Source organism: Podarcis raffonei, chromosome 2, assembly GCF_027172205.1.
Source record: "Podarcis raffonei isolate rPodRaf1 chromosome 2, rPodRaf1.pri, whole genome shotgun sequence".
NCBI classification, from domain to species: domain Eukaryota; kingdom Metazoa; phylum Chordata; class Lepidosauria; order Squamata; family Lacertidae; genus Podarcis; species Podarcis raffonei.
In genome coordinates this window covers 27746425-27774421 of record NC_070603.1, presented here as the reverse complement: position 1 = coordinate 27774421, position 27997 = coordinate 27746425, and the positions used below count along the sequence as shown (strand labels likewise).

The following is a 27997-nucleotide window of genomic DNA, read 5'->3' as shown; positions in this document are numbered from 1 at the left end:
CTCAGAAACCACAATATGGGCTCCTTCGGGAGGAAGGGCAGGATATAAATCAACCAAATAATAACTATGCAATAAAATATTAAACAAAACTACACTAACACACACAAACCCAAAAAAACCCCATAGCATATTTAGAAAAAGTGTGTGGCCTCCATCACCTCCTACAGCAAATCCATCCTTCCATTTCTTCAGCTGCCTTCTCATGGTGTCATCTTTTATACAGTGGTACCTCGGTTTACGAACTTAATCCGTTCTTAAACCAAAACCATTGTTAAACTGAGGTGTGCTTTCCCTAATGAGGCCTCCCGCCGCTGGTGCCCTTCCACTGTTTGGATTCCATTCTTAGACCAAGGTAAAGTTCAGAAACCGGGACACTACTTCCAGTTTTGCGGAGTTCGTAAACCGAATCGTTCGTAAACAGGACTGTTCTTAAACTGAAGTACCACTGTATAAAGTTTACACAATGCTCTTTCTGTGTCGCAAAAATAGTTCAGTGGTTTTTATGACTGAAGTCCGGTGTTTCACTGATCATTCATTTCTTAGTTGACAGCATTGCCAGAGACTTGAGTTTCTCATCTCAAAACATGAAAGTTTAAATCCTCTTCAGAGCTGAGAACGTTCTCTCTGCCTCTGCTGTTGTCATAGGCGCAGTGACGAGGAGTCTGAGCAATTTCACCATTTTGCTCTAATTGTTCTCGGAGATTCTTTCTCCAAAAGAATCCTGGGAATTGTTGTTTGTTATCCGTGCTGGCTTAGAGGCGGATAGGGACTACCAGGCTCAGGGACCAAATTCAGCCCTCTCTGTTGGGGCTCAGGCCACCCCCTCTCCAGTCCTCTGAGTGTTTTTGACTAACTGAAAAAATGTCTTTGGATGGAAAGTAAGTAAGAGAGCTCTCATCTCACCAGCCTTTCCTTACCCCACCCAAAAAAACCCCCACACCTCTTTCCATGTGGCCGATCTAGCTCTCTAGCAACTTTTCACTATGCCTTACTTGCTGGAGAGTTAAGATGCTCTCTTGCAAAGCTGGGTATTTCTTGTAAAGTGCGGTATTTGAGTGGGACTCTGTGGGCTAGTGGTTTGATAGAGGTAAGGGAAAGAAGAGCTTATCTACACTTAAATTTTCTCTGCTTTTTCCAGGCAAGGTCCACGCTTTAAAGCTCTGTGTTCAAACTCTTTTTTCTTTTTTTTTGCCCCAGAGCTTTTCTCGCAAAAACCCGCTCTTTAAAGCTCAACCGGAGCAAACAGCAATTTGTGGAAAACCCATATTGACATTTGCTGTGACTGAGCAATAAGGAGCAGGTTTTCATGGGGAAGGGGTGGGAGCTATTATGCACAGACCTGTTCCTGGAGAGGTTGGGTCAAAAGTTAAGTGTGGGTAAGCTCTAAGCTGTTGTGAAATGGGGAGGAGAAATGCTGTGGTGAAGCAAGGAGGGAGTGAAATGGAGAAGGAATATTATTATTATTATTATTATTATTATTATTATTATTATTAGATAAGAATTGGATGAAATTTTCATGCAAACTTACCTCTTCTGAGGACATGAGTCCTGCCAAGTTTGGGAAGGTGAGATGCAGTTGTTTTCATGCTAGGGCAGCCTTTACGGTTTTGAGGTGAGTAAAAAAAGGAATCGCTTAATCTTCCTTAGTGTTTTGTTGGCAATCGGTCTGAAAATTGGAAACTTGAGAAAGGTTACTGCGCTTAAGAAACCTGCCAAATTGCAAACAAATAGACTTTTCTGCCAGGCACTTTTAAAGGTGATTTTTTTTGGGGGGGAGACAACGGAAAGGGATTTGCTTTCCAGGTTATAGTATTCTCTCTGACTGCACACTTCACCTGTCAGCCACAACACAGCTCTCCTTCTGCCCTCTCCCAACTCTGGTGTTTGCTTCTCTTCTCCCATCCCCTCACCTCGGTGATGTCTTTTATAGGATCAGGTTACAGATGCTTTTACTTTTAGCAGACACTTATCTGCAGCATTTTTTTAGATGCCTGGCTCACTGAGGTGTCATGAACTGCTTCAGGGGTCCCTCACTTCAATTAATGGTGCCTCATACAGGTCCCACTTTGCTTCTGGCAAGCGCAAGATCCCTCCAAGGTACTGTGCCTGTGCTTGGGATCTTTTCAAATTAGATGCTCTCCTGACCATATGCTGTTAGAATCACAGACCAGTAGAGTTGGAAGTGACCACAAAGGCCATCTAGTTCAACCCTCTGCAATGCAGGAATTCTTCTGCCCAAGACTGAGATTTCTGGGGTGGCAACAATTAGCCCTAACAAACCAGTCACCACTGCATCTACCTGTAAAGGAATCTAGTCAGCCTGAACGCTGACTATGGGTATATAGAAGCTTATCTTGCACTCTGAGGTAAAAGTACAAATTGCATTCGATTTGCAACCCATCTGATTTTTTCGAGCTTTGCAAATTCATTCTAAGCCAGGCAAAACCATGAATTTCTGCAAAAACATAAGCAAAGGCCTGTTTGTTCAGTAATGGCACCTCAGTCACAAGGATGCTGCTTACATATACATATGAGTAAGTTCACCTGTTTTTTGTGATGCCTGCTAGGGTGTCACAAAGCTTGCACAGGCTACAGAGAGTGGAGTGTTTTGCAGATGAAAGGTACTAGAATTCCACATTAAGCACACTTACTTGCCTCTTTATGTGGAAAGGTCTTTACCTTCAAGCTGTACGTATCACAGATATTAGTCATCAGCACACAGAAGGGGAGATGACTCAGTCTGGAGAATAAAGGTGATGCACATAAGTTCTGATCAACCAGTTGCATGGCTTACATCAGCACAATAGTGATTTGCAGCGCAGGGTAGTGGTGCTCAGCTGTCCTCCTGTCACCCGCATTTCTGCTGCTTACCAGGAGGTAGAGAGGGAGGTGGTAGCAAGGTTAAGTGTGGTGTGAACACACCAGCAGAACCAATCCACTGCTTCCACCAGGGGGGTTTGCATCTCTCTTTTTTTAAAGAATATTTATTAAACTTTCCAATTTTTTAAACAAACAAACAAAAACAGAACAAACAGAAACATTAAACAAAAGCATAAAATTAATAAACCATACTTTTAGATAACAAATTTCTCAGACCTCCTCGTACTTCTCCTTCTTGTATCCCAATTAAGATTATTTGTTCAGCAAATCCTTCATTTAAAGCATTACAGCTTGTAACATTACCTTATTTTTCAAACCCTTTTTTCCCCCCATCTATGTTCTTATATATCATTACAGCTAGAAACCTCTCAATTTCAATCCAGCACCATCTAACTTTCTTTTAATTACAATATTTCTGTAAATAGTCCTTGATTTTTTTCCAATCTTCTTCAGCCGACTCTTCTCCCTGGTCACGGATTCTGCTCGTCAATTCTGCCAGTCCCATACAGTCAATCAGTTTCATCTGCCATTCTTCCAGAGTGGGTGGGGGGTTTGCATCTCAACTCACAACACCACCATCTTGTGCCTCTTGCTCTACCTCTCAGGAAGTAGCCACAACATAGGCAATGGCAATGACGTAGCATGGGTTGCCAGTGCCCAGGGCTGGACAGTACACATTCAGTTGCCCAATGGCGTCTGCATCACCCAGCCACAGAGATAAGAAAAGAAGAGCCATTCCGTTGTCTGGAGAGATCACTTCCTGGTTGGCATGGAGAATCTGTTTTCAGAGGAGCCCAGCGACGGAAGCGCAGCACCGGGTATTGAAATTTTGCGCCCCTAATCATTTTGTGCTTGGGGCAAGCGCCCCTGTGGCCCCCCACCCATCATACTACGCCACTGAGCAATGGGAAAGCAGGTGAACCCACCACCGACTGTTTACTAGATCAGTTAGTAATTCTGACTCCGAATTGTTTAACAACGCCAGCAACAAAATGACAACCTTAAAAAAAAAATGCATACTGCCGAAAAGAAGGAAGTTTTTTTGGGGGGGCGGGGTAAAGATGAGGAGTTTCTGTGTGACAGGACTGTGAACTCAGTTCAGTTCTGGTACCCTGCACAAATTCCTGAGATCTTTTCTTCTACATGTATAGCATTTGCACTTGGCTCTGGTTGGTGGATCTCAGGGTAAGAATAATAGTAGTAGTAGTAATTTGATGGTAAAACCTACACGCGTCAATTCTTCCCACCCTTAGTTTAACAGACCCAAGCTCTACAATCGCTACATCAGCACCCCAACCTTGAAGTGCATTCCATGCATGCAGTCTCGTGCTTGCATGATCAGGGCAGAAGAATTTCTGCATCAGCAACCCAAAGAAGTAACATCTTGGAGAGCTGTGACCTAAGCCAAATTCACACACTGTATCTCAGCGCTCAAGGGCTGGCGGAGGCAGGCTCTATCAGCCAGCCTGGAATGGTTGCTGTGCCCCAGTGATCATTGCTTTCTGGCTGACGGCGGAGGAAGTTTCTGAATGGCTGATCAATCCCATATGGACAATGTTCACTCACAAAACAGAGCTCGATGGGGAGACGAGGGTGGGAGTCTGTGCGCAGTGGAAAGCACCATGCTTTGTTGGCTGCCGCTCAGGCATGGGGTGAACAGAAGCATAGATTCTGGGGGGGAATCCTTTGCATTATTTGAAATAAGGATTGCTGGGTGGCACAAACATGCGGTCCACTGTTTACACACAATTGTGAGTGCCTAGAAAGGATGCCGGATCAGGAGGTAGCAGGTGTGGTCCTATAAAGCTGTGCTCTGCTGGCAGTACACGTGATCTGCGCTTTGCTATGAATTGTATAGATTGGGGTGGGTCTGGAACTACTAGTTGCTGTTTGGCTTATTTGCAGTAGATCTTCCAGGATTTCCAACTCCCAGAATTTGAGCAATAGTAACTTACGCACTATGATAGAATACAGGTCTCTGGGATGGCTGACCTTTGGTTAATCACTTACTTCTCTGCCTTGGTGTTCCTCACCTGTAAAACAGGGGTGTTAATTGGGACGTTTGGACCCAGACTTGGAGCAGCTCTGCTGGTGATTTTGGGTTTGGTTTTTTTAGAGTTTTATGTTAGAATTCCTGATCCGTAATAACTCAAATGTAGATATGTACTTATCCCAATGTGTGGCTTAAGAAGTGCAGGAGGTAAGTCCCCCTTCCAACAGCATCGTTTACATCAGGATCCAACCCCCATGGCCACTGTTTTGTGCCTGGCAAATAAAGTAGAACTTAAACAAGTATGTGAAGTCTGGCCGGATAGGCTAATGATTCTTCTCCAGTTGATGTTTTTAATCCGAGCAGGAGAAGAATTTTGAAGTTTGTAAACCTTGCCTTTTCTTTTGAAGAAAGGCCTTTACAATCCCCCAAAGCTCATATCCGAGCCTTAGCTTGGAGAGCTTCACTGGCATCTCTAGTAATTTTCTGAATTCTGAGAAATAACTCAGATACTATAAAAACCCCTGGGTTGTAAAAATAGCAGGGCTGTAATCCAATGTTTGATTTCTGTTCATAGCGCACAAGTGAGATGCTTTAAGACCTTTTCAAAATGAGGAGTTGGAAGGGAAACCTCCAGTATATGACTGGGTGAGCAGAGAGTGGTTGTTCTTCGCTGTTGAGGGCAGGCCCCTGAAACTGGCAGAGAGCCATTACAAATAATCTTCCCTCGGGACAAACTGCAGTTGTGACCTAGAAGCAGGGAGCTGGGAGTACGTCATATTTTATTGAACACCCAGACTTTGATTCTGACCTGGATTTACACATCTACTTTGCAACCAGAGTCCCTCTGCTCTCGATGTCCTCTCCGAATCCACACTTAGTCTCACACTTAGTCTCACTGCCCCAACCTCTGTGGGATAGCTGCGGAGGGGGAAGGTTGGGCCTAGCCCACATAGGCAGAAGTGGCCCAGGCCTTGTGCTTGACTGCTTTGACTAAGAGTTGCTTCACGCCAGCATTTCCTGCAGTACAGTGGACGCTCGGGTTGCGAACGTGATCTGTGTGGGATGCACGTTCGCAACCCGCAGCTGCGCGTCTGCGCACACACGGGTTGCGATTCGGCGCTCATGCGCAAAACGCAATTTAGCGCTTCTGCGCATGCACGGCTGCTGAAACCCGGAAGTAATCTGTTCCGGTACTTCTGGGTTTCTGCGGTCTGTAACCCGAAAAAATGCAACCTGAAGCGTCTGTAACCCGAGGTATGACTGTACTAATAAGCTGTGTTTGCATCTTGCTCTTGGGAATAGAAGGGAGATGGATGGCGGTATTCCTGTTGGAATAGGAAAGGGAGAGGTTAAGTGGGTGCCTCTGTTGTCACCCTTAGCTTGCCTAGGTATGTGGGGATGGTACCCTGTTCTTCGTCCTTGTTAGAGTCTAAAATTATGTTTCTAGGTCGGTGTGCATTTCAGGATTTGTGTTACTGTTTGCATCTCTGAATGGTTGGTGTGCCTGTTTGAGGGGGTGAGAGAGAGAGAAAGATTCTATCCCTGCCTTTGTCTGCGTTCGTGTTGTGGCTGATTTATTAACTAGGACAATACAAGGAGACTCTGCCCATTATTCCCAGTGTCCGCCTCAGCTCCTGACAGCTTGGTGGAATTGAAATATCTTATTTAAAGCAAGTGAGGATCATTTTGAATATCAGCAGTGACACTCAAGGACTCACAGCTGAAAGGGTGCAAAACAACAGCTGGGAGGGGGGTGTAGATGTTCCCACCACCTTTGCCACTGCTTTCCATTGGGCTGTTTTGCTCCCTTAATGCCTTTGCCTTTAGAATCCAGGCAGTCTGCCTCATCACTCCTCACATTTCTGTCAAGCCATCTGCCAGAAATATTTTGCCCCGGTCCTTCAAGCAGGTGGCACAAGGAGTCTGACATTGGTTATCTGAGACAGCACACAGTGTCAGGTATATGGGGAAGTGGCACATCTCGAAACTGAGACTCTGGTAGAAGGACCGTAGCTCAGAGCATCTGCTCTGCATGCAGAAGGTCCCAGGTTTGATCCCCAGTATCTCCAGGGACACGGGCAGAGACACCTGCCTGAGACCCTGGAGACTCATTGGCAGCCAGAGTAGACAATACTAGACAAGATGGACCAAGCGTCTCTCACCCAATGGTTCCTTCAGTCTCCATACTTTTGTACTAGGAGGGAGCTATTTGCTTGAGAGTTGCTCGCCTGCTTCCTGTCGGCCAACCCATTTGAGTTCTCAGGTGGCCCATCCTTGCAAATTCAGGCTCCTGCTTCCTTGCTTGCTTCCAGACTGCCAATGCTGGCATGTGTGCACACTGTTAGCCAGTGGATGCTAAACGTTTGGATTCAGTTCAGAGGCAGATGGCAGGATCCTTGTGAGCTTTTGGCATTTTGTATTCAGGGGAAACACAGAGCTAACAGTTGAGGACGTAGTGAGGTTTGAGGTTGGGATGGTACTCACAGGTAGGTCTTGAGTGCAGCCTAGATATTTATTTAGATAATCAACCCACCATTTCTCACAGGTCCCAAGAACTCAAAGCAGCCACTGGAATCACACACACACACACACACACACACACACACACACACGTAGCTATTAAATCTAAAATGGTTGCCCCCACAGAGCCACATTTTCCAGAATTCCCTGGGAATTAGAATCAAATGTTAAATCACTGAGCATTGTAGATCTGAGGAATACATAAGGTTCTCCTAACAGCATCCGTAACAAACTGCAGTCCCCGGGTTTCTTTGGGAGACTGTTCAAAGTGGTATGATGATGCTTTCAATGTATAGTGCATGTGGGGCCGTAGTTGGAGGGCTGTGAAAGAGCCACTGAGAATACCTCTCGTTCTACTCTTATAATGTACACTTGTTATATGGCTGGTATTGTGCATGTAGAGAACCATCTTGGTTGATCTTCGAGAGCAGAAGTCTGTAAGATGCACCAAGGCTTTGTTTTAAGGGAGCAAGCCATAGGTCGTCTTAGTGTGGTGTGAGTAGGTCATCACAGCTTGAAATTTGAGAGTCACCAATATAAAGCAAATCCTATCAATTTTAGTAGCTGAGCTTCTACCCACAGCTTCTTAGACAATATTTAGTGTTGAGCCAATATTCACTGCACCCCACATTTTGCTGTCCCTTTCTCTGTGGCAATTAGGTGTGTGTGTGTGTGTGTTTGGTGATTGAAGAATAATTTGGGGGTGGGGGAGCCCCAACCCATTGCTGCTGCTGTCATTCTCGGTCATCATCAGCTGGCGGCCACCCTTCTGCCACCAACCTACACCCCCTGGAGCAGTTATATGATGAGATGGTGCTGCTCTGATGAAGGAAATGACAATCTCTGCTTGTGGCTGACACATTTTACATCAGAGCAACCACTATATCATAATGTAATGTCAATCCAGGCAGCTTTTGGACCCCCCCCCCCAAAAAAAAGAAGGCTGGTAGTCACTGGGGGGAGCTCTGATGGTAGCAAGGCCCCCCTCCCAATTTTAATCCATCCTTTGAATTTCCTGGATCTTGCCCCTGTTCCTTCTCCAACCATCGCCAAAAATCTGAGGAAGAACTTTTTTCTGACTACTGTATCCGACCTTGCATTTCCATATTTTAAAATGCATCCTGCAAGGAAGTGGAGGTTGTTGATTTTGCCATCTGTTAAAAGTACAGGATTTTGCTTTAATGACTAAGCTAACACACTTTATTTGATTCAGTGAAAGAAAGAAAAAGGACATGATACTTTGTAAAATGGATTAATTTTATTCAATACAGCAAAAAGGGGGATTTATTGTCAAATAAAGGTTATGAATTCACTTAGTTAATAGTAACTTAGATTTAAAAAAACAAAAACAACCAAGCTGATAGTTACATCTGGACATCACACAGAGATACAGAATGCTATTAGTTATAAATGTGACACCCATTAGAGCACTTCTATAGAATTATAAATATTTATGCCCTTGTATTTTCATTTTATGTGCTGGTGCTTTGCGTTTTTGTTGAATGAGGTATTATATTCTACGACTGGTTGTACTGACAAAGTCCTGTTAGTTAGCACTTCCTCCTGTGCAGCACAACTTCCTCTCCCTTTCCTCTTACGTTCAGAAGGTCCCAGGAGAAACCCTGGAGAACCACCGACTAGCAGTATAGACAATACGGTGTTGATAAGGGAGTGCGTGGTGCTGTGGTCTAAACCACTGAGCCTCTTGGGCTTGCTGATCGGATGGTCAGCAGTTCAAATCTGTGCAACGGAGTGAGCTCCCGTTGCTCTGTCCCAGCTCCTGCCAACCTAGCAGTTTGAAAGCACAGCAGTGTAGGTAGATAAATAGGTACCACTGCGGCAGGAAGCTTAACAGCATTTCCATGCGCTCTGCCTTCCATCACGGTGTCCTGTTGCGCCAGAAGTGGTTAAGTTATGCTGGCCACATGACCTGGAAAGTTGTCTTTGGACAAACGCTGGCTCCCTCGGCCTGAAGCGAGATGAGCGCCGCACCCCTTAGTCGCCTTTGACTGGACTTAACCATCCAGGGGTCCTTTACCTTTACCTTACCTTACCTTACCTTACTGTGTTGACAAACCAGTACAGTGTAGCTGAACCAATAGTTCGACTCTTTCTCTTGACTTAGTACTTCCTAGTGTGGTCCACTTCCTTCCTTGACCATTTGCCCACTTTCCTGTGTACAAACATGACTCTGGGACTAGTTCCTGCTCCTTGCAGTGCAACAACATAGTCCCTTGTACCCTGGACTCTTGTTCCAGAGACAGCTCTGGCTTACACCATGCCTGTGTGGCAGTAGCAAACAGCAGGGTGGGACAGCAGGATTCACCTGATCTCCAGTCACCAGCGTGTCAAGGGTGCTCCCCAGCCAAAGCAATGCACACAGTAGATAGTTAACTCAGAGCTGACACTTACAGTAGTTTCCACAGCTCCGAATACCCACACACACAAGCCTAGCATATAGGCAGCTATTCCCAGGTCTGCGCTCTATGGAGCAGCTGCAGCGACATGGGACCACACGCCCTCCTCCATCCTATGTATCTTCCCCCAATGGGCTGCACACATGCAGTCAGAGACTATGTCTACCTGGAAGCTGCCTCTGCTGCTCTCACTTCAGTTCTCTGCTGGTTCTGGGAGACAGTGGTGCAGGAGAGGGTGGGGAAGCACCCACCCTTCACTTGCCTGACCTGCCTCTTCTCCCTCTTATTCACACCCAACTTTTGCTCTATTCTGCAGCTCTGAAGCTTCCCCTGTTTCTGGCGCTTGCCTTCTGGCTGTTACAGGTCCCCACAAACCACGAGAGTCAGATACTAGCCCCATCTTCCCCCGATGCACCCTTATCCGCGTCCTGCCAGTCCCTGACACTGTGCCACTTCTGAATACCAGGACAGAAAAGGGGATGCGGGAGGTTGCTGTGGTGCAAAAGCACCAGCGGAGCGTATCTGGTGCCTCTGAACCACACTCACCTGCCGTTGCCTTGCCTTCCCTCCTCTCCCTCCCAGTATGCAGCAACAACACAGGTGACTTCAGATCAAGTGTTTTAATGACTGAGCTAACACTCTTTCTTAGATTCAAGGAAGGAAGACAAAGGCACAGTACTTGACGATAAGATAGATGAATGTCATTGAATACAGCAAAGAAAAAGGGGAGAGAGAAACCAGCCACTATCTGCAAGTGCTGTGTGGTATTCTTTGTCTAAATTGCCTGCTGGCTTGGATTCAGGAGTGTTTAATGTGTCTTTCTGAATGGCTGAGTTCCAGCAGTTGTACCCAGCATGTAAAAATGTTTTCTCTATATATATCTTGCTAAAACGACAGCTTCAATTGCTTAACCTAAAAAGGTAGACTAGGTGATTGAAGCAGTTAAGAGCAGGGCAGGCGTCAGCACTCAGCATTCGTAGGCCCCAGAACGCTGGCGAAGCCCACCATTTAAATTTCCTACAATGCCCCCGATGATGTGTCACACTTTGGTATTGTGGGTTAAAATGGCACATAAAATGGAGGAAGGATTGCACCAGAGGGACTTTTCCCAGTGTTCTCTCAGATCTAGAGCCCTCCTGTGTAAGATGTCCTTGTAGTGCAGAAGGGGACCATGTTTAGGGAAGTTTTTAATGTTTAATGCGGTATTGTGTTTTTAATATTCGATTGGGAGCTGCCCAGAGTGGCTGGGGAAACCCAGCCAGATGGGCGGGGTATAAATAAATCATTATTATTATTATTATTATTACTACTACTCCCAGTTCATGTAGTTAAAGCCTACAACAGGGCTAAAACATAGGAACCACTGCAGGGCAGGCAGCAGGGAGCACACATGGGGGCATTGTATAACAGTGATTTCTCTCTTATGGAGGCTACTTTGGATGAAGACAGACAGAACATTTTTAAGAATGGCAGAGGAAGTCTGATAGTGCCTCCATTGATGTGTAGACAAATGTACTTTCTCTCCCAAAGAGAACTTGAGGGGGATGGGGATGGACTATTGCAGGCTTTCAGATTGGTTCAAATTGAATGGGGTGCCGATTGGCTAGCACCTGTGACATCATTTGTGCATTCAGATTCATCTTAAAACATCAAGAAACATTTAAAAAGTAGTAATAAATACTCCAGGATTTGGGGAGTGTCTGCTTTTAGAACATTTCATTTAAAAAAATAAAAAGGGTATTAATGTCTATATGCCATTAAGTAAAGTAAAATGTTAAAAAGGCAGGAAATTCACCTGATGCACAAGAAGAGGAGAAAGACCCGAGGGCTGGTATACATTTTCGTAATGCAGTCTGTACAGCCAGTGAGCAAAGGGTCAATTCTGCCTGCCATTGAAATCTACATTTGTCTTTATCCAATGATGCCATGGAGCCTTGTTCATTTTATTTATCTATTTAACAACTTTTTTTACTTATCAAAACGTTTATACCTCTTGACAGCAGTTTACAAAACCTTTGCCTTTTGTTGCAAGGAAGACCCCCAATATTAAAATGTCACAGCAGTACCAAAGGACCCTAATGCAATATGCGCACCTCAATTCCTTCTGTCCATGCCTTTTATGGTTCATTTCAATCCTTCCTTTTCTTCCACTTTATTTGTGCTTGAGCCAAGAGATATGAGAGACAAGAGGGAGCACGCACTGAGAGGGAGCAGTAGCAACCAAGCTTGCAGGCTGTATTTTTAATTATTTCTCTTTTCCTTTTTTTTCATAGCCTTAGGAGTTCCCTGGAACAACATTTGGAGAGAAAAAAATCACTTTTCATAGAGGTTGCATTTCCCCTCATTAAAAGCCATCAAGCTCAGTCCCATTTCTAAGCATCACTAACACCTTTTGGGGAATCTGCCTGTTGACATAGTGCCCAAAGGTGACCCAAAGTGATGGTCCCTGCCAGTTTATATCCCAGCTCATTTCTGCTAATCACAGATGAATTCCACAATGTCCCCTGTTGGTGTAAAAGGAAGGATTGCTGATAGTATATGGCATGCCTTCCTCAAGCTCATCCAGTGCCCTTTCACTCCTCCAATAAGGCACCAACATCAAGGCCTTGAGAAAAGAGGTTGGGTAATGCAAACTCCCTATGAAAACTCCTATGGACATCAACCTCATTTAACCTGATTGGTGGTTTCCAAGTAGGGCATCCTATGCTGCCACCTACAGGCTCAATCGAGATATTCACCTTTTTAGTAGTATAGCCGAACTCTTGAGTCCCAGTACAGTGTGTTGAACTGGAGCAAACGCAATTCCCATTTGACCTGTCAGGCCCTTAATGCAGGAGAGGGTAAATATGAGGCGTTTGTGATGACCACAAACACTGCTGTCTTCATGGCCTAATGAGTCTGTCCGCATTATACGCAGGATGCTGAAAGTTGCCCGTGGTACTTGCCCTTGGATAAAATGCAGGTTGGCATTCCAGCCAGTTGGCAAAGGACTTCATAGCTATAAGAAGCAAAGAGGCAGAGAGAGAGAGAGAGAGGACAGGAGCTGGCAAACAGCCCTGTCAAGCCCAGATAACCCTCAGGTCCTTGTTTACCCTGCCAACATCCCAGAGCTTTGGCATGGAGTTTTGTCCAAACATCACATGGAGTCTTTGGACAGCTGTGCTGGAATTTGTAGCCTTCCCTTACACGGAACGTGGGTTTGGAGCACCACCGCTAGGAATTAACAACTCCCTCCAATAGGCTGGCAGAATTAAGAAGTTTGGAGCTAGCCTGTCAAAAGGAGAGAAAGGTGGATTGAAGAATGAGTTGAGGATTATGGTCAGAGCTCTTGTGTGATAAGCTAAGTCAAGTCCTGAAACAGCAGAGATAGAGGCAGGTACTGCTGAAAGGTTGGTGGGCCATTGGAGAGGGGATTAAGACTGACGGAGTAAGCCCCGCTGTATAAAATGGATTTTACTCCCGTGCAAGTGTGTGGGGGGGTTGCTGCCTAAGAACTGCTATGCAGGCCAACTGAGGCCAAAAGACTCATCAGCGGATTAAACCAGGCCTGTGTTTGCACCCCCAATACCATCCTTTGCAAATCTTCCCCCTCAGCACAGCATTTTGCAGTGCTGAACACTTTTGGTGTAGGTGTGGGTTTTTTGTTTTTTTTCCAGGACCACATTAATATAGGAATGAAAGAGGATGTGAAAATCGAAGGGCACATCACTATTGAAAGAAATGAAAAAACCAAGAAGAAGCCAGGCAATGCTCAAGGGTTCTCAGGAGCCTGTGTCAGCATGCAGACTGGTAATTAATTCGCAGCAGCCTGCTAGGATGAGGATCTTAACGTTCATTGGGGCATTTTATTATTTACTTATTTGTCTCACCAATTTGTATAATGCTTACTTAAATTTTTGTCTCTAAGGGTTGTACAAGTAACTCAATACAACAAAGCTAAAAATCAGTTAAAACAATTAAATCAGAATTCAGTTAAATGCCTGGTGGAATAGGAGGGGGGGAGAGCCTGCTCCAGAATTTCAGCAGAGAGAGGGGGGCTGTCTGCCCTTAACTGGAAGGGATTCCATAAAACTGAGTCCGCAATATTGAACACACTGCTGCTGGTGGAGGAGAGTTCTGCATCTGAGCCTTGGGATATAATGACTCAAGCATTGCCTGAGTTATCCTGGACCCAAGTTGTTAAATATCTTGTAAATTAACACAGTGGTACCTCGGGTTAAGTACTTAATTTGTTCCGGAGGTCCGTTCTTAACCTGAAACTGTTCTTAACCTGAAGCACCACTTTAGCTAATGGGGCCTCCTGCTGCTGCCGCACCTCCAGAGCATGATTTCTGTTCTCATCCTGAAGCAAAGTTCTTAACCCGAGGTACTATTTCTGGGTTAGTGGAGTCTGTAACCTGAAGCGTATGTAACCTGAAGTGTATGTAACCCGAGGTACCACTGTACAAGAACCTTTAACCTGGCCTGGTAGCATATGGGCAGCCAATGGAAGCTTTTGAACACAAGAGTGGTAGCAATAATCTGACCCCTATCAACAGTCTAGCCGGCATGTTTTGCACCAAGGGTAGCCACACAAAGAGTTTGCTGCAATAATTGAGGCTTGGCTCAGTGCAGCAGAACAACCGTGGAGAAGGAAGCGGGGCTGCAATCTCCTCTCCAAGAGCCCTGCACTTTGCTCATTGACATGCCAATCAGGACAGTGGATGAAGAATTGTGAAGGACTCTTGTGTTTATGCATATGGTAGGCCCGCTAGAATGGGGAACTTGCATGGAAGATAAGTTGCTTTTTCTGTTAAGTAATCTCCATATATCCCTGGACTGGCCATATCACAGTAAGGGTGATAGCAATGGTGATAAGCAGCCAGAGACTTTAAATGAACCATTGTCCTCTAATTCTAATGGACTCAGAAGCTTTCCCTGACATTTCAAGTATTCTGGAAAAGCACAGCAGCTGCCTATTCCTCCCATGCCCTATTGGCCTTAGCACTTATGTCACCTTGTTGTCTTGAAACATCCTCTGTACTTCAAAGCCTTCCGCCTTGTAACTACTACATGGGCAGCCACTGCGCCAACATCAGGAGGGCAGGCACTCAGCTCTCCTGCTTTGTCCAATGGGGGTCTCTTGCCCTCTATATCCACAGGTAGAGATGAATTTTTCTGCACGCCGCAGGCAAACAGCAGTGTGTCTGCACTGGGGGAGAAGCGTCTCCAGACTTCAAGGCAACCATTAGATGATCACCTCTCATTATTAAAGTTTAATTTAAACTGCGTATCGAAAAGAAAAATACAAACAAACTCGTATCAAAGGAGCCTCCGGCACTTTTAGTACTTGATTAAATTTTAGGATGTGGGGGCTGGAAGCAGTCTGAATTCCTTCACTTATTTCCTTTGAGTTTCCATCCTCTGGTTTCTTTCATTGCTGCAGAGAAAGTACATAAATGAATGCCTGAGATTAATTCACTCTTTCCAGGTTTTCTGCAGCCTAAAGGGAAAGCTTTTCCTGCTAGCCCCATAACATATTCCTCTTCAGTTTTTCCATGATCTTTTCCTACTTCATTTCCCAGGCTTTCACACTCCCATGTCCCCAAACTCGTTTCACCATAGCATCCCCATCCAGCTGCCATGCTTAGAAAAACCCACATATTTCAGCAAGTCCCCCTGGTTTTCACAGTCTCTCGAAGTTACCACCAGTGGTAAGGATGCTTCAAACCTGTTTGAACATAGATCCATCCCCCCCCAAAATGACATGTAATTACAGCTGCCTTGATGACACATAGCAAAGTTCCATGCGCATTTTATGGGGTGGGGTGGGGTGGAGCAATGCTATACTGCACAGTGCTGACGAAATAATCTGTGTACATAAAAAAATGAGAAGAGCTTGTTGGATGAAACCAGTGTCCCATCTGGTCCAGCATTCTCTTCTCATGGCGGCCAAACAGATGCCTGTGGTTTCCAGCAACTGAGATTCAGAAGGATTACTGTTTCCAACTGTGAAAGCAGAGCATTGCCATCATGGCTAGAAACCATTGGTAGTCTTTATCCTCCATGAATTGGTCTAATCCTCTTTAAAGCCACCCAGTTTGCTGGCCACCACTGCCTCCTATGGGAAGAAGTGTCATAGTTTACATGCCCATAGTTTATCTGTCCCAAATCTTCCAACATTCAGCTTCATAGCTTCATCAGATGACTGGGAGTGGCCACCGAGAACATATAACACCAGTCCTGAAAGACCTACATTGGCTCCCATTACATTTCCAAGCACAATTCAAAGTGCTGGTACTGACCTTTGAAGCCCTAAACGGCCTCAGCCCAGTACAGTGGTAGCTCTGGTTGCGAACGGGATCCGTTCCAGAGGCCCGTTCGCAACATGACAAGAGCGCAACCCGCAGAGGTGCGTCTGCGCACGCGCGGGTTGCATGCGCCTTGATGTCATTTTGCGCTTCTGTGCATGCGCGAGCGGCAAAACCCGGAAGTAACCCTTTCCGGTACTTCCGGGTCGCCGCGGGACATAACCTGAAAGAACGTAACATGAAGCAAATGTAACATGAGGTATGACTGTATACCCGAAGGAGTGTCTCCACCCACATCGTTCAACCCGGACACTGAGGTCCAGCTCCGAGGGCCTTCTGGCGGTTCCCTCACTGAGAGAACTGAGGTTGCAGGGAACCAGGCAGAGGGCCTTCTCGGTAGTGGTGCCCGCCCTGTGGAACGCCTTCCCATCAGATGTCAAGGAAATAAACAACTATCTGACTTTTAGAAGACATCTGAAAGGAACCCTGTTTAAGGAAGTTTTTAATGTTTGATGTTTTATCATGTTTTTAATATTCTGTTGGGAGCTGCCCAGAGTGGCTGGGGAAACCCAGCCTATTATCATCATCATCATCATCATCATCATCATCAGATGTCCATGAATTCTCGAGTTGTGGCAGAGGGAGAAAAACTTTTCACCAGCCACCTTTCCTATGCCATGCATGAAGTTATATACTTCTGTCATGTCACCTCTTAGTCACCTTTTCTCTAAATGAAAAAAAAAGTCCCAAATGCTGCTACCTTTCCTCGCTTGATCATTTTGGTTTTGCCCTTTTCTGAACTTCTTCCAGCTCTAGAATATCCACATTGGGGATTGCTGGAAATGGAGAGAGAATGGGCAGAAAAGATGATAACAGAGGCTTTCATTTTCACAAGCTATGGGGTAGCCCACATTCCCTGTTTCATTTAAAAAAAATAAAATTCTAAGCAGGACCAAGGAATATGAATACCTCTGAACCTGAAATAGTGGAAGCTCAAGAACTCTGGCCTTTTCTCTGATTTGCTTCATTTTAACGTTTTGTGATGTTCATTTGAAGCCCAGAGTCTGAAAGAAAAAGTCAGGAGTTCAGACGCCCAACAACTTTCAGAAAAATCACATGTTGGATACTACTTACTGTTCTTTTTTATAGGTCAGCTTTGTCCTTTATATAATTTCCCAATTTTTATTTCAATCTATCTGTTGTACTGAGAAATACATAATCTTGCACCAATCAACAAGCAAGTTGAATCAAGCAAACTTATCCAAACCTGTAGAAAGTTACATGTGTTTTGTCTCTTTTTAGCTACTGTTGGTTTTAAGCATCATTTGAATGCTCTTAAATACCTGTTTTAATTGTTTCTTATTGAGAATTTTAATGTTCTGTTTTTTGTAAATGGCTTAGAGGGTTGTTGTTTTTACAATCGGTTTATAAAGGTTAAGGGAAAAATAGAAGCAAATGCTGCCTGTGACACTGGCATTTTTAATAGTGTTCATATCCACCCAACATCCCTTCTTATCACATATGAGCCAGTGTGGCAGATATGGTGGTGGCTCCTGGCTACAGCCTCAGAGATGCTAGATATCATTTTAAAGTTCTATGCTCTCTAATTTGGCTAAAGTACATGCAAGGCTCATAGTACACCCCTGTGCAAATTAATTGAAACAAACAATGTAGTTTATTGTACAAAACTCACATATACATGTACAAAACTCACATATACATACCATTAGTAACATTACCTCCGCTGTTTTTAAGTAACATTTGAACACGGTTTGGCATGGAGTCTACTAGTTTCGAACAGTCACTGTTGATTTTCGGATCCCTTGAGTGAGCTTCTCCATAGTCGTACAGTCTATAGCACAGAGGCGACTTTTGCATATAGCCCACAAATTCTCAATGGAATTTACATCTGGGGAATTCCCTGGCCAATCAAGTACCTGTATTTGCTGCTCTGTCATGAAGTTCTTCACCACTTTCAATGTGTGACAGGGGGCTAGGTCCTGCTGCAATATCCCAGTACCGTCAGGATACCTCTTTTCCAGCTCTGGAATAACTCTATTTCTTAGAACCTCAATATATTGTGGCGAGCGCATCATTCCTTCTATTGGCTGCAGGCTTCCGACACCATAATGATTAACTGATTTTTCGTGTTTGTTTTGAGTACAGGATTACGAGTAAGATAGAAAACATGCTTTGTTTCAATTAATTTGCACAGGATGTACCAGCACTGACATACTTGATCTTTGCAGAGCAAGAGAGTGTGACCACACAATCAACTGGCCAAGGTGGTTATATGGCTTCTCAGATTCAGAGATGCAGCAGCATGCAAATTCCATGCTCATATTTTGCCATGAAACTACTTCTCCAAGATGCACCAGTGCATGTATGCTTTAAAAAGCAGTACAGCAATACCATGCAGAGTTCAAGGCAGCAACCAAAGGAGCGCCATATTCCCAACAGGAAATTTTGCGGCTCCCATACTTGGTGGTCCTGATACCAAACCTGAATTTATGGCTCTCTAGCTCTGTGACGCGGGTGGCTCTGTGGTCTAAACCACAGAGCCTAGGGCTTGCCAATAGGAAGGTTGGCGGTTTGAATCCCCGCAATGGGGTGAGCTCCGGTTGTTCGGTCCCAGCTCCTGCCAACCTAGCAGTTTAAAAGCACGTCAAAGTGCAAGTAGATAAATAGGTACCACTCCAGCGGGAAGGTAAACAGCGTTTCCGTACGCTGCTCTAGTTCGCCAGAAGCGGCTTAGTCATGCTGGCCACATGACCCGGAAGCTGTATGCCGGCTCCCTCGGCCAGTAAAGCGAGATGAGTGCCGCAACCCCAGAGTCGTCCGCGACTGGACCTAATGGTCAGGGGTCCCTTTACCTTTACCTTTAGCTCTGCTTAGCTTGCTTAGTTTAGTCAGGCAGCCATCCTTGGGAGAAATGATTCTCAGCTTCCTTCCCTCCCCACCCAAATATGAGCACTGCACGTTCATTTAATCCAAAACAATGTGGTCAGTTTCTCTCCCATATAGGTTTAAAATATTTTTTAAGAAACACAAAATTGTAGGGCTAGAACAGAAGGGACATCTTCCGGTCCAAGCAGATACCTAACCAAACTGGAGTGTGCCTGTGGGAATGAATCCCGAATAAAAAATGCTTGTTTTCCCAAAGTTCAGCATCATGTAAGACCAGTTGCTTTCTTCAACCCTTCTCTCCTAGTTTTATTCCAACAACAGATTTAATAATTTTTTTGGCTTTTATCTACTTTTACTTTTTTTCAATTTTTTTTGTCCACGAAAATGGAGTGTAAAGGCCACCACATAATCAATCGGCAAGTAAATAATGAAAGTTTGTGTTGATATAGGCCATGTCACCACAGTGTACACAACAGTAATTCACTTTAGCCTATCAGGAGATGTATGGGATTACAGTTGCCCTTACTATCTACCTCATTGATTGTGTATTGCATTGATCTGTTTAGTCATCTCCCCCTCCTCTCTCTCTCTTTTTTTCAAGGTACATGATCACATCCCTGGACCGTACGCATGCTGGCTTCTACCGCTGCATTGTGCGCAATCGCATGGGAGCCCTTCTGCAAAGGCAGACTGAAGTGCAGGTGGCATGTAAGTGGTGGCGCATGTCATGCTCGAAAAGTTTATAAATATATATGTATATACAGGGAAATAATCCATGAAGTGAGCTACAGAGCAAGAGGGCAAAGGATGATGGCAAGAGAGGTTGACCATTCCCACCACCTCTGGAGTGCTGGGGAGGCCCCAGGACCCCATGAGATTCCAGGGCCACCTGGAGGAACAAGAGCAACAACCTGGGGAATAATTTCCTTGAGTAGGAGCTGTTCCCCTGCTCTGCCAGGATGCCTCAGGGCATGCCCGTGCTACCTACCCCGAATGAAGGGACTTGCCCATTGGATGATAGGGCAAGTGACTGGAGGACCAATAAACTATTTGAGATTGTGTCCTTCCTGAACAAGGATAGGTCTACACTCTAAACCAATAGCAGTTTAATACCAGTTTTACTGTCATGGCTTTGCCCCAAAGAAACCTGGTGATGGTAGGTTGGCAAGGTTGACAGTCATGTCATATTCCTTCATTCAAATATTTTCACAATAACCTTCAAATTGAACACATTGTTTCATAAGTTGACTCAGACCTTTTCTATTGCATTATATCTTTAGCTATTACAAAAAGTTTGTCTATTACAAGTATTTTGTCATTTTTCTTTCGCTGCTTTTATCTCAAATCCTGCCCTGAATTTCGTTTGACTGTAGTATTGTTTTTTAATAGTCCACAAAAGGCCTCCATTCTTCTATGAAAAGTTTGTCATTTCGATATCTTAATTTCGCTGCCAGCTTTGCCATTTCTGCACAGTCCCCATTACTTTCAAAAGCTATTCCTCCCTCGTTGGAACCTTCTCTTCTTTTCATTTCTGTGTATATAATATTCTAGCTGCTGCTGTTGACACTTACATTAATAATTCGGTCATCATCTTTGGAACATCCGTCCCTATTATACCTATAAGAAAAGCTTCTGGTCTTTTGGGAATAGCCCATTTAAACATTTTCTTCATTTCATTATACATCATTTCCCAAAAACCTAAAAGACAGTCTGAAAGAATTCATGGGAAGAATGCTAGTTCATTTCTAATGCTGATGTTCCCTTCGACTCCCCTTTGCGCTCTGAGCACCTCCTGAGCACTTTTCTAAACTTGTCTGAATTACCCCTTTCCCAGTCACAATCAGGAAATACTCTTTTCAGAGGTTTGTTAGTTGTGGCCTTATTATCACATGTGATTCCTCTTTCACATGCACAGAGAGAGAAACATTTCAGTTGCAGCATATCTTTATGACAAGTAGTCAAGGTCATCAGGCAGCAAGATCTGGGCTGCTCTTGGTGAGCAAAATGTTAGGTGAGAAATTATTGGGTGCTAAAGGGCTCTTCAGTTGAGCAGCGCAAAGTGGATTTGGAATCAACAGCTGGAAGGTGGAGGTGGAGGAATGCAAATTAAAAGAAAGGCACAGTCTCTTTACAGGGTGAGTGATGAACCGCAGGGACAGAACATCATCAAACCAGGGCCTCTTTCACCTTCTTCTGATCAAGATTAGAGGACTTTGTAAAGGACACCACTCAGACGGCTGCAGAATTTTTGATACAGCAATAATGAAAGGGTATTCGGCAGCCATGTCCTGTCCATGAGAGGTCACCTTCCAATTTTATCACACTTTATTAATCCTCTGACAACAATGAAGTGACCTTTTGTAGCAGTGCCAAATGACAGAACCTCCAAAGCGATGCCCCTTTCCTCCAAGCTGACAGATCTTAAAATGTCTCTTTTTTCTTTCTTTGTTGGTCTATTTGCTTTCTTTTTTAAAAGAAGGGGGGGACCTTTCCGATTTCCCCCCCCACTGTCATCCCTCTTTGCAAATCTCCTATGGCAAGCGGAGCTGAGAACTTGTGAAAGCTTTATCTTCAGTCCCTTGTAATGGAGCTGCAGGAAGAAAACAGAGCAGGACTGAGGGGCATTGGGAGATTGGGAGGCAGGTTGCAAGGGGGTCGTGCGTGCCCCCCCCCAATGCTAACAGAGCCATGAGGAGACAGGAGAGTAGAAGTGGCAAATAAGCATGGAGGAACATTAACGGGACTGCATGTGAATCTCACCCCAAGGAAGAGGAGGAGGCTGTTTGCCTGAAGTGTTAAATCCCTAAGATGGCTTATAACAAAAGCAAGCAGTTCTTCTCGGCAGCACCCTCTGGAAGGCAGGGAAAGCAAACAATGTTTATAACAATTACAGCACCATTGCCTGACGCAGGGACAAGCCGCCCATATAAATCAGCCCTGGTCTCTCCGACGTGCGGGGAGGTGGGGTGGAAGAGGCCGGGGTGTAAATGACAAATCTTCTGCTGGCGACTGAAGATTGTGGCTCAGTTGGCTGCCTCCTGCGGCACTTAGCTACAGAGCTTCATGCTTCAGCACAGATGGTGGGCGGGTGGGTCTCTGGGACGGGGCTTTTCTGTGGGGATGAATCAGACTTTTTACAGTTAGGAAAGTGATGGGGAAATGCATTTGCAGTGGAGCCCTTTGATCAACTTTAACTGCACAAACTTAAATGGAATCAATGAACTACTAATGGGAAGGTGTATAAACATCCCACAAGCAAATCAGGATGATTGCAGGGCAAATGCACATTTTCATATAGCCACGCTGCAAACAACTGCATGATAAAGACCGAGTATAATCCGACCTCCGTAGAAGCTTTGTGAAACAAAATCTGGATGAATGCTCAGCCCTCAAGTCATCTGGAGCAGCTGGAAATGGCAAGCAGGCCTTGATTCTTCTCACTGTCTAATTTGTTTCTCTTCTGAGATTTGCTAGGTTCTTCCAGGTTAGCATCGGGCTGCACGGGCAGCAGATCCCAGACACCAAAAGGCTAGGTCTGACAACGGATTCTGCATGCCAGATCAGTGCATGCTGTGAGGACTTCAAAAGCCCGGAGAAGAAGAGAAATAACTTGCTGAGCCAAGAGCTGGAGAAGAAAGCAGAGAAAAGCGCCGGGACCACCAACCAGAGGAAAGGAGCAGCGGGAGCGGTGTGTGTGTATTATTTCAGGCCTCAGGCAAGGTTGACAAGGTGCCTGCAAGGCTTCATGTGCTGTCACTACACAGACTATAGAAGCACCGCCTGGGAAAGGGAGATGCCATTTAATTAATCCTAATAAAAGAGATGCTTTGGAGGAGCGTCGTCTACAAGCGTGGAGGGGTGGGTGGGTATCAGAAGCAAGAGAGCATCTCAGCTGGTGAAAGAACAACTCAGAAAGTCCCGGCATTGGTCTCAGCACTGGACCACAATAGCTGATTGCACTCTTCCAAGCCTTAATTCCCTCTTCTCTTCCTTTGATGTTGCTCTTCCATATCCTTTGCCCACAACTGCGGGAGCCACCATTTTTAAAAATTCACAACCTGGAGTCAGGCTTCAAATAATGCACAAGCACCTTCAAAGATACTTTGAGGTTTCTGGGTTTGTTGGGTTGTGTGTTGTTGTTTTTTAATCAAGAAAAAAGAAATACATAGGGACACCCATTAAGCGGCTCCACTATCCAGAAGCTAAAGAACTAAAACCCACCCTTTTCTAATTGTGTATTCCTTCACCGCTGCGCATTGCTGCTACAAAGTTAATGCTGCAAAGACTGTGCCAGAACCAATTTCTGTATTGTGGCAGTTACTCTCCGTTGTGCACTTAGCTATCTCCCCGCACTTAAGAGAACCAGGAATCGCTTGAAGAAAAACCAAAAACATTCACGACTCTTGCAGCTTTCTTTTTTTAAGGGATCTTCCTCCGCGGTTACAAGATTCATGATGAAATTACAGGTGCAGGAAGCCCTGAGGCCAACATCTCCAACGATGGGGGCTTAACCTCCCTCTGACGCTCCTTGTTAGAAGCACTTTCCATCAGGAATAATCTTAAGTGGACTTGGTGCCTCATCAGCATTCTCGGGAATGAAGATCTACGAGCCGAAGCAGGGAAAGAAAATTAAAATCCAGACAGCCACTCAAACGTCTTGGCGAGGGGTGGGGAGGGAAGGAGCACCTTGTTGCTTGCAGCCTAAAGGAGTGCTGTGGGGAGGGGACACCCCCCCCCCCAAGATTTAGTACGCTGACTTTCACGACTCTCTGCCAGGAAGAAAAATAACCACTGAAAATTGGGGAAAGAAAATAATCACCATCAAAAATGGGGAGAAGGAGAGATCTGTGAACATCTCCTATCTTTGAATTTGTAAATCATATTGCATCTACAGGATGAAAACCTCCTGGTCACAGCCATGCCATATATTTAAAGCACTCTTATTCCACTTTAAACATCATGGCTCTCACTCCTGAAAGCTGTAGTTTGTTAAGGGTTTCCTAATGACTGTCAACAAAATACAGTTCCCAGGATTCTTTGGGGTGGCGGGGAGCCATGGCGGTTAGAATGGCATAGTAGTTCTTTAAATACGGTAAAGTAAAAGTAAAGGACCACTGGACAGTTAAGTCCAGTCAAAGGTGACTATGGGGTTGCAGTGCTCATCTCGCTTTCAGGCCGAGGAAGCCGGTGTTTGTCCACAGACAGCTTTCCGGGTCATGTGGCCAGCATGACTAAACTGCTTCTGGTGCAATGGGACACAGTGATGGAAGCCAGAGTGCATGAAAACACTGTTTACCTTCCCGCCACAGCAGTACCTATTTATCTACTTGCACTGGTGTGCTTTCGAACTGCTGGGTTGGCAGGAGCTGGGACGGGACAGACCTTCTGATCGGCAAACCCAAGAGGCTCAGAGATTTAGACCACATCACCACCCACGCCCCTTTAAATGTATAGTGTGGGTGAAAGAGAACTGGAAGGGGGGGTCTGCTTTCCCCCTTGGTGAGCAGGGCTCTCAGGGGCAGCTCTTTATCCCCTAAAAAGTGAGCAAATATTGACATAGTAGAAGGGGAGGTTGGTGTACCTGTTGAAATGTGGAAAGTTGTGTAGCCTACAGCAGGAGAATAATGAGCGGACAGTGCTTTTAAAAAGAAAAACCACACACCCCTCCGCCTGGAAGCACCCAAAGACAGAGATGGGGTGCAACAGGTACTCCTGAAAGAAGCACGAAGCAGCTGCCCCAAACTCTGAGGGGTTTCAGCCCCCTGAAGCTGTGGCACATTCCAAATGCGACAGACACCGTCCACCGTTGTCAAATGGCGCTTCCTTGGCGTGTGTGAGGCGCCTGGCCAGGTGTGCAGTTTACCTCAGCATTTAACCAATAAAAGGCCTATGTTATTACCCAAGCCCTACAGATCACACCTAAGAGATCTGAACACCCCTAATTCACTCCATCATCACCTTCTCCCCCCCCCACCTTCCCCAAAGCAGCCCCCCCTCCAAAGGTTGGTGGCAAATCAGGCAGCTAATGGGAAATTAATCAGGCAGCTGTGCTAACGCTAATGGCCAAGTCATTAAAAAGAGATTCTTTACACGTTTTTAATTACAGCAATTAAAGCAAGTCAATAAAATGTCTCCCCACGCCCCCCCCAATTTTGTCATTAGTACTATTATTATTAAAGGTTCTATAAATTTTCAAGCACACAAGCAGCTGTGCTGCACGAAGAGGCACTGACCTCCATCCCAGCAGCATCAAGGTAACTGTTGATCAAATGGACTGAGGAGGGGAAAGGGGAAAGGCACCTCTGAATGTAGATTATATGAGTGTTGGAGGGGGGGGAGGCCTGGGAACTGTAAGTGGAGGGTTGTGAGTGTGGGCGTTTGGGAGGGGAGGTGCACAGATGAACGTGCATAGGCAGAGTGTATAAGCAGAGGAGATTGCATCGAGCGTGGGAGAACAAGACATTTGCTTTTTAGCATGGGTCATTGCCAATTTAAAGCACATGAAACATTAATTTGTGCCGTCTATGTTCTAAAGAAACCCGCACAGTCTCAATAATGCCTCGCTGAAAAGCCATACCTGTTTGCAGAAGAGCCACGCTTCTCCGCTGCAACTTGTGCCCACTTCTGGTGATTTGCTTGCGCTCGGGGAACCGATTTGCAAGTACAAAATGCGTATCGTATCATGTCAGCCGAGAAGGGTGCTCACTCACACGATATAAATTGTCACCTTTCGAAGTGCACACAGGCGGTGACTGAGAATGGGCCAGGTACTCTCTCCCATCTATTTTTCCAAGGAAAAACCTGCCGTTTATACATAAAAGTAGCAGCATTTCATGATTGGCATGATATAAGTGTGTGTTTTGCACTTAGCAATTCATGCCCAAAACAAAACTAGCACCGCATGAGAGCTGACTTGCTGCGTAGCCAAGTAAAGGTTGAGGAAATCTATCAAATTTCCAGGTGTCAAGATGACAGCTGCGAACCAATACAGGAATCCTGTAATGAAGTTAGATTATGGCATTTTGATGACACTGGGCTGGATTGCACTGCACTGCTGGCTTGTGCAACTGGGATCCATGGATACAAATGCATTGTGGCATGCAGCATACTTGATAGCCATTGCCTCCACCACCGCGTGTTTATAGTTATAGGCAGAGGACAAGCACAGGAGGGTTATCAGTCCCATACCATTCATATCTGGCTGGCTGTGTTCAGATTGGTGGCCCACAAGTCGCATACATTTCAAGTGCCTTGGAATAAAAGAGTCATCCTGTTTTGTCTCACGAGATCTTGGTGGCCCTTATGTGTTCCACCATCTCGCACACTCTTGCCCTGAAAAAAAAAGTGTGTTTTCAGGGTGAGAGCGAGGCGTGAGTCACGTGACTTGCTCAGGAGTATGTCCTGGAAGACATATGTCCTGGTTTTGCATCAGAAAAAGTTGGAAGGTATGAAGGAGCCTAGCTGCCTTTTCTAATAAACTCTGCCTTACCATGTGGCATCTTAAGTTTTCATTGGGACTCCCCTACCACCCTGTTCTCATAATCTTCCTGATCCACTTGCATAGGACCTCCATGTATAAATGGCAGAATAGCAAAGCTTTGGGTTCTTGGGAATGTCTTTAAACGTAGTGGTAGCCTTACAACTTACCTGCTGTACAGCCAGGCTCTAAGAATGCCAGGTATTTGGTTTCTCTGCCCTTGCACCTAACCTGTTTGCTGCTCTTTCTTCCTTTCTCCTCCCTAGATATGGGAAGCTTTGAGGAGACTGAGAAGCAGCAGAGTGTGTCTCACGGGGAAGCCGCCGTCATCCGCGCTCCCCGCATCGCCAGCTTCCCTCGCCCGCAGGTCACATGGTTCCGTGACGGACGCAAGATCCCTCCCAGCAGCCGCATGTGAGTACAACTGGCCTTTAGAAGAACCACCGGAGTTTAAAAGAATGCTGGAAGGTGGTTGGGAAAAGCAGCACCCACACACTTTGGATAATGGAACCACACGCCTTCTTATTGTCCTCTTCAAAGGCCTGCTATTTCACCTGCATGCTTGGCTTGATAAACATAGAGGGGAGAAGTGCAAGTTCACATCTGGATGAGCTGGATAAGCACGAGGGACAAAAAGTACAATTACCGTATTTTTCGCTCTATGAGAGGCACTTTCCCCCTACTAAAAAGTAAGGGGAAATGTGTGTGCGTCTTATGGAGCGAATACAGGCTCCATGGCTTCGCATTGCTTTCGCTGAAGCCAGGAGAACAAGAGGGGTCGGTGCGCACTGACCCCTCTTGCTCTCCTGGCTTTGCGTCACTGGAGAGGCGCTGCGCAGCTTTCCCTCTCTGCGCAGCGCCCCTTCAGCGAAGTGGGAGGAGAAATGGAAGGGGCTCCGTTTCTCCTGCCGCTTTGCTGAAGGGGCGCTGCGCAGAGAGGGAGAGAATTGTTTTCCCCTTGTTCTCCCCCTCTAAAACTAGGTGCATCTTATGGTCGGGTGCGTCTTACAGAGCGAAAAATATGGTAGGTTGTGTTCCCTCTCCTTCCCACCGTGATGGCTGCATCCAAAGCAGCCCACTCACAGATTAACTGGGGCACTCACCCCTAGAGCAGTGGTTTTCAACCAGTGTGCCGTGACCACCCTGGGGTGCCTTGAATGATGGCAACACTGGCTTCTGTCCCTTTTTCCTTCCCTCCCTCATCTAATGCTCTTTCGTGTCTCTGCCTCCCAAGGGCTTGCCCAGTTGTTGCAGCAGCCCTGGCTACAAGCTCCCCAGGCGAGTGGTGGCTCTGGGGCTGGCCAGGGGGTGCTGGTTGCCAGGAGTTCAGGCCGTCTCAGAGTACGCAAGCAAGTCTGCCACCCCTTGCTGTTGGTTAATGGACAGACAGGTCCCAGGCCCCTGTGGTGCCCCACATGAAGAGGCACCTCTCTTTGGGGCATGGAACAGCATCTCAGAGACCTGGGGCAGCAGCAATGGCTGCTCAGAGGACTCCCAAGGAGGGGAGAGGAGA

At 45.7% G+C, this 27997-nt stretch overlaps 1 protein-coding gene across 7 annotated transcripts in view; it reads left to right on the top strand.

Annotated features, from left to right (window-relative positions):
- SDK2 (sidekick cell adhesion molecule 2) overlaps positions 1-27997 on the top strand; it is a 336114-nt gene that overhangs the window by 226611 nt on the left and 81506 nt on the right. For all 7 annotated transcript variants that reach the window (XM_053375445.1, XM_053375441.1, XM_053375444.1 and 4 more), the window contains 2 exons: positions 19609-19715; positions 26751-26898. In XM_053375445.1, the coding sequence (XP_053231420.1) occupies positions 19609-19715; positions 26751-26898 (255 nt within the window). The remainder of the gene's footprint in view (positions 1-19608; positions 19716-26750; positions 26899-27997) is intronic.